This window comes from Pinus tabuliformis, chromosome X (assembly GCF_031772625.1).
Source record: "Pinus tabuliformis cultivar Carrire ecotype Pingquan chromosome X, CPIR1, whole genome shotgun sequence".
Lineage (NCBI taxonomy): Eukaryota > Viridiplantae > Streptophyta > Pinopsida > Pinales > Pinaceae > Pinus > Pinus tabuliformis.
In genome coordinates, this window is record NC_142308.1 from 523,602,669 (window position 1) to 523,610,319 (window position 7,651).

The 7,651-nt window shown below is 33.9% G+C and overlaps 1 protein-coding gene across 1 annotated transcript; it reads right to left on the minus strand.

The window, feature by feature from the left end:
• Nucleotides 1-1,892: 1,892 nt before the first annotated feature.
• Nucleotides 1,893-3,660, minus strand: LOC149140997 (uncharacterized protein At4g14100-like). The gene is made up of 2 exons (XM_089449337.1): nt 2,897-3,660; nt 1,893-2,416 (listed from the first exon to the last, which is right to left on the minus strand). The coding sequence occupies exons 1-2, from the start codon at nt 3,366-3,368 to the stop codon at nt 2,217-2,219; spliced, it is 672 nt and encodes a 223-aa protein (XP_089305463.1). The 5' UTR covers nt 3,369-3,660; the 3' UTR covers nt 1,893-2,216.
• Nucleotides 3,661-7,651: the final 3,991 nt, after the last annotated feature.

Genomic DNA, 7,651 nt, shown 5'->3' on the forward strand with positions numbered 1-7,651 from the left:
TGAAATGTCGCACCAACGAGCTAGGAGTATGTTGAGGGCTGCGTATTTCTAGGACCTGTGGGGCTCTAATGCCTAGTAGAGGGTGAAGAGCTTGACATAAAGGCATCAATCCAACACTCCATAGGAAATCCAAGAGGAAATCACTCAAGTGGAATGTGAAATCACTGGGAAGAGAGGGTGCTTGACATACTCTGAAGTACTTGGGGAGATTACTGACAGGGTTACTGATACGAGGCATACCAGAGGGTGTTATAGTCAATACATGTACATTGTTGATATATATTAGCATTTGAAGCTCCTACTTCACCGAGTCTTGCTAGACTGAAATGAGGGCAAGGAGGAAATCCTTCTAATGTTGGATGAGCTACAACTTACAATGATGAATCTCAACATAAGGCTAGGGTCCATTGAAGTCCATTTGGACATTCTCCCAGACCCTGGATGCTTTAGACTACGGGGGTTTGTCTGTTCTCCTTGGCAAAAGCCTCTTTAGGTGAATTACTCTAGCTTCAGGACCAACTCGCAGTGTCTTCAACAATTTTAGGTTCAAGCTTTTTATTATCCAATATGGAATTCAATTTCACTTTTAAAAATTCTTATCTGTGCTTTGAATTTTGTCTTTGGTTTGTGGGTTTCTGGCTAATTATCCACTCTCTGGGATTATTCATCCTAGGGGGCTTAGTTATTCCCCTAAGTTAATCCCTCAACTCTCCCCTAGTCTCCCTTCTAATATCCCCTATTAGCCTTTCCTTTTGTTGCTCACAAAGTCTCTCCTATATTTTTTCTCTACTCTAGGTTTGCACTCTCAATTAATTCTCTTCTCCCATGTGCTTTGGTTTTACCCTCCCCTACCACCACTGAGTTCTTTGAGCTCACTTGAAGCAAGAGCTTTTACAACATACCCTTTAGAGCAAACCCAATAAAAGACGAGGATGACCGGTCTCACCCGTCATTCTGAATTCAATCCATCATTGATTCACCACACGCATGCCCAAGCAGCTGCTAGGGAAACCATGGAATGTTACAGGGACATAATCTCTGCATTTGTCCAAAGAGTTATTTTAGATGTGGAGGAATAGATTAGGAAATCTCAAAGATTCGTCCTAGACAAACATATAGAACAAGAGACCAGGGAATAGATAGATGTTGGGAATTTTACCAGGGCTAGGACCACCTCCTACATGCAAATGGTCAATATATGTTGGCACATAAAAACCTTAATGGGAAGAGTCTTCATTAACAAGGCAAACAAACAACAAAAGCTAATCATATGCATGGCAGAGCTGCTTGAAAAGGTTGATAAACACAACAGAAAAGTCACACTTCTTACCAAGAACCTGACAAACACGGACTTTTCCTCATTGACACTAACATAGAGCCACAACCATCAAGCCTAGAGGATACTCGAGCAAAATGAAGACCAAGCAAGCCAACATTGTACAACAACACTCCACTTTAATGTTATTTTTATTTTTTTGAGTATAGTATCTACTTTTTATGTTATGAACATTTTCAATCCCTGGTTATCAGACTCTCAAATTGAGAACAAAATTGGCAGACAAAAAAATTTGAATTTATGTTACTGGTTTGGTTTCCCAAGTGGCAGACTAGTGGCCAGAACTATTGGTGTATATTTGTATTTTTAAAAATAATATGAATATTCTAATCTTACCCAATAAAAAATGATAATTTTTTTTTAAATTAATAATACTCGATTCCTTAATTTATTTATTAAAAAATAATATCCATCTAAAATTTATAACCTCCCATGTATAGACTTTTCCTTCAACCTTTCTGATTGTGTTCTGGACTCCATGCATTACAACTACAAAACAATTTGAATACACTTTAAAATATCCTGCACTTCACTTCACAGAACAATTTGATGACACTTTAAAATATCAAATAGACTGCACTTTATTTTTCTTGAAAAAGCTAGGGAGAATATATATCGAGTTATAATGTATACAAGGAGATTAAAAAAATCTCAAAAGGGTGGTTCTTTATTTTTCAAAGGAATATCTCTATTTAAGCTGCTGTTTGCTTAAGAATTCCTGAAGAACTTCCTAACATACACCTGAATTAATTGTTGAGCTTCAAAGGCTGGGGTAAGCTAACTTCTTTGAACAAGAGATAACTAGGAGGAATGGAACATCTTTACTTTTATTGAGGACAGCACTGTAATGCATTGTGCATTGCAGAGATAGCAGATAAATCTATGAATCTGTGGTGAAGATGGTGTGGTCATTAAAATCAGACAAAAACCTATATAGGGGAGCATATCCTTTAACAGGACTAGCCTTTTCCTTTGGATCCTCCACAGCCCCAGCCTTGTCAAAACAGTAAAGGGGTGCCTGCCACTCTGCATCCTCCAGCAATGCCCCCACCTCAAATGTCATTACATGAACTGTCATGCCTACAAATTAAGCAAACAAACCAAATTACTCATCATATTTGATCACATCACGCAAAACTACTCATATATATACTTCTGTATATTGTCTGTCACAACACAGGCTTGATATGTATGCCTTAATCAATATATTTATTATTAAGCACATCACACAAAACTGATATATATATATATATATATATATATATATATATATATATATATATAAAAAGATGATATATATATTTTGTGTGTAGTGTGTCACAACACAAGCTTAATATGCATGCCATAATAGGTATATTTCTTATCAGTAGCCTGTAGGCTGTGGTATGGTGTAGTGGTAATGGGACTTAACATAACTAATTCAGGTTTGATTCTCAACACACAGCATTCCATATGCCTCTATCTGAGAATCAAGGTTTACAAACTCCCTGGAAAAGATGGAGAATTTATTTGAAGGAATGTACAAAAATGAATACAAGAGAGAAAGCAAGAGCAACTAACCTGTGAAGAAACGCCAATACACAGGCCTGTTGTTGGCAGTATCCTCGTAGTACCATATGAAATCCACCTTCTCCCACCCATTACAGAGGAAGCCATCAACATATTTCGTGCCAAGGTAGTTGGCGCCTTCAAGCCAATTGGGTCTCAGGATCCCCACATCAAAATGCGTCCTTTTGCACTCATCTTTATCCAGATAGTAGTAGAAGGAGGTCCCATTGTCCCATTCCAAGTCATACAATTTCCTACCCAGTTGCTTCTGAATAATGTTGAAGTTCCTCCCCTTAGACCAGTCGTACCAGAGATCAGTCACCTGCAGAGAGCCACTGTTGTTGATATACAGTACAGAATGGAACTGCTCTGGCCACGGAGTAGGCGTAGGATCAAGCTTTTTCCCTTCGCCCAGATATGCACTACACAGAACAATAACAATTAATACACCCCACAAGAAGGAGCGCATATTCAATTTCACCATTTTCTGTTCCAAAATGATTGAGGGCTGAGGGCTATATCAGGAAAATTTCCAAAAAAATTGTAGGGACCCAATTGCTGAAAATGGTTTCTGATGAGAGAAAGGCGAGCCCCAATTGCCGAAAGTCGCCTCTGATGACAGAAAGGTCAATACCCAATTCATCAAAGTTGATTAAGACTATATTAAGCTGCACAATACTCCCTCTGCTTCGCTTCGTACGGTCTGCTTCCTCTGCCGTCCTCTGATTTTGCCTTCTCCCAAGAAAATACGAAGAAGATATAACTTCAACCGAGAGTAATCTAGAGTTGAGTTCAAACTCAACCTCGTAGCAAGTCGTCATAGAAATCAAAAAGCTTGAATTCAGGTTCTATTTTATTCGACTAACATGAAAATTTCTATACGTGATACACTTGTCGCACTCGGTACCTCATTTTATATTAAGGAAATTTGGAAAAATAGAGCATAACTATTTATTCGTCTTTGGTGGGCATAGAATATAGGCATCCGCTTACCGGTCCATGAGATGTGACGTGCTTTTATCAAATTTGTTTTTCTTATATGAATATGAATATAAAGGTATTTTCAATTTTTTTATTTGGGTCAAAGTTATTTTATAGCTGGCTTCTAAAAAGTTTCAATAAAGACAATTTTTACAATATTTACTAGATGATATGATATATATTTAATTATTTATTTTAATCAAATTGTTAATGATATATATTTAATTATTTATTTTAATCAAATTGTTAATGGTTGGTATTTTTTTATTTCTTATTTTATTTTTTATATTATATTATTTTTTTGGGTTTAAGTAATAAAATTGATTTAATTCATTATCTTGATTTATAATTTTTTCTTATTATTATTTTTAGTTTTATTGTATAGTTATATTTAACTTTTTTATTTTTATTTTGTTTGTTTGTTTGTTTGTTTATTTAAGTATTGAGGGTCTTTTTCAGTGCATTATATTAGATATCATTTTTTGGGATTCAATTGCATTAAGAAAGTCATTCATCTATGACCATTTCCATGAGAGGTAGTGGTAACTCGCTAATTTGTGGTTAATTTGTCATGATTTTTGAATAATCCCCTTAGGTAGTTGTAACTGGCTAATTCGTCATGATTTTTGAATAGTCGACTTAGTTTTATTGTTTAAAATAGTTAAATTTGACCTTATTATTTTTATTTTGTTTGTTTGTTTGTTTGTTTATTTAAGTATTGAGGGTCTTTCGCGGTGCATTATATTAGATATCATTTTTTGGGATTCAATTGCGTTAAGAAAGTCATTCATCTATGGCCATTTCCATGAGAGGTAGTGGTAACTTGCTAATTTGTGGTTAATTTGTCATGATTTTTGAATAGTCCACTTAGGTAGTCGTAACTGCCTAATTTGTCATGATTTTTGAATAGTCGACTTAGTTTTATTGTTTAAAATAGTTAAATTTGACCTTATAATTTTTATTTTGTTTATTTGTTTGTTTATTTATTTAAGTATTGAGGGTCTTTTGCAGTGCATTATATTAGATATCATTTTTTGGGATTTAATTGCGTTAAGAAAGTCATTCATCTATGACCATTTCCATGAGAGGTAGTGGTAACTCGCTAATTTGTGGTTAATTTGTCATGATTTTTGAATAGTCCACTTAGGTAGTTGTAACTCGCTAATTTGTCATGATTTTTTAATAGTCAACTTAGCACGCATTGTGTTGGGTGATGCCCACAGGGGTAAAGAAGTGGGATTGAAACTAGTGAAATTAATCACATAGCGTCAATCATCACTTTCGGGGCGTGATGCTCACAAGGGTGAAGAAGTGGGATTGAAACTAGTGAAATGAATCACATAACGTCAATCATCACTTTCGGGGCTTGCACCCGGTAACTAGGACTTCCTTGGAGGTCACCCATCGCAGATCGTCTCTGGCTCAAGTGCACTTAACTGTGGAGTTTTCCCCACAGTCAAGCCCACTTAGCTTGCTACCCCATTTGCAAAACATTACCAAGTATTGCGCCTCATGAACCATTCAAGTAGAGCTTCAATCACTCTTATGTATTTAAGTATTGAGGGCCTTTCGCAATGCATTATATTAGATATCATTTTTTGGGATTCCACTGCGTTAAGAAAGTCATTCATCTTTGACCATTTCCATGAGAGGTAGTCGTAACTGGCTAATTTCCCATGATTTTTGAATAGTCCAATTAGCACTCATTGCTTGTGAAAGACCCTCGATACTTAAATACATAAGAGTGAAGGAAGCTCTACTTGAATGGTTCATGAGGCACAATACTTGCTAAAGTTTTGCAAATGGGGTAGCATGCTAAGTGGGCTTGATTGTAGGGAAAACTCTACAGTTAAGTGTGCTTGAGCTAGAGGCGATCTAGGATGGGTGACCTCCCGGAAAGCCCTAGTTACCAGGTGTAAGCCCCAGAAGTGATGATTGACACCATGTGATTCATTTCACTAGTTTCAATCCCACTTCTTCACCCATAATCATGAGAACTATGGAAATGGTCATAGATAAATGACTTTCTTAATGCAATTGAATCCCAAAAAATGATATCTAATATTTATTTATTATTATTATTATTTTCATTTTCTTATTATTATTTTTCAATTTTATTGTTTAAAATAATTAAGTTTGACCTTATTATTATTGACCTTCGTTTTGATTAAAATAATAATAATAATAAAATTAATTTAATTCTTTATTTACAACTAATTTCCATCTATTACTTCATTTTAATTAAAAAAGTTGTTTATTAATTAATGAAACTTCTTTAGTCAAAACTAGTTGTTATATTCTAACGACTAGAAAAAATCTCTCTTCATCTATTTAATCTAATGTCATGATCTCGTTATTCATCTTGTCCTAAACATGAACCACACTAGATGGTTTTTACGTAAAGATCTCTCAACATTAATAATAATAATGCCAAATAAAAATTATAAAAAACTTAAATCTTGTCATATTCTCCGGATTTAATATAGTATGTGTAAGATAATTATTTATTTTTTAAAATAAATAAAAAAATTAATAATTTAATAATTAGTAATAATAATTATTGAAAATAATAAATATTAATAATAATTAATCAAAATAAACCATTACAATGATTATTTTGCTAATTATTAATATTGAATACCTCAATTAGTGATGTTGTGGGAGATCATCTACAACATGGTAAAGCTTAAAGTAACATATTATATTATATGTGGGTGTGAATTTTTTTATTATAATTTAGTTGTCAACTATAGTGATGAAAATGCCAATTTTAAATTAACTATAACTCTTACTTCAAGTATCTCGTTATTAACATAGTTCCTTATGTCTAAGTAATATGCGATCTTAACCAATGAAAAGAACTTTAAGGTCTTACTTTATATATATATATATAAAATCAAAACATTGGTTCAGCAAAAATGTCATTCCCAAGAAAGTCAATATACTTGTTGTCATCATTGGGGCTACCTTCAATGGAGTCATCTACCTTTTAATAGCATCTAACTTTAGTATCATACATAAAACCAAATACTACCCAAATTATAAATCACCATCTTAATTAGGAGAATGATATTATTTTAATTTATATTTCATTTCTTTGTCATATTAATTACAATCAATTTAATATTTTGTTTGAAAATGTTAATAAATGCTAAAATTAATCCAATTTATAAGAAAATTATACATCTTAATATATTTCAAAAATTATTAGATAAATGCCCACAGGGCATAGGGTAGATGGTGACATGGTGTTCTGTTAAGGCACTTAGTGGTGTAAAGGTTACTGGTTCAAAACTTTGTGGGCAAAAATCCAGCCATGTTAAGGGCTAGTATGGCTCAGGTCGAGTGTGATCCCCAGGTGATTTTGATGACTTAGATGCCCTTGGGTCACTTTTTTTAGTTTGATTGGCCTTTGTTCAATGAAATTGTTGGATTTACAACTTTTTCCTAAATTATTAATAATGACAATGTAAATAGTCCATTAGGTGTAGACCAATTGGTTTGAGTGGGGTTTAATCCCCACTAGGTCTCAAATTCAAACCTCATTAGAAGGGGTTGAGGATGGAAGCGACTTTTGGGGGAATTAAACTATCTCAAGGGGCGTCCAAGCTCAACCAAGCTTCACACAATCTTGATGATAACATCCCATTATGGGTAGATAATTCTTCCATCCAATATATGGGTTGGTCGCCGCTTAAGATCAACTTAGTTACAAATATTTTTTTTTTAAATGACAATAGAAATAAACCTCATTCATAAGTTAATAATGAGTCTAAAAAGTATTTT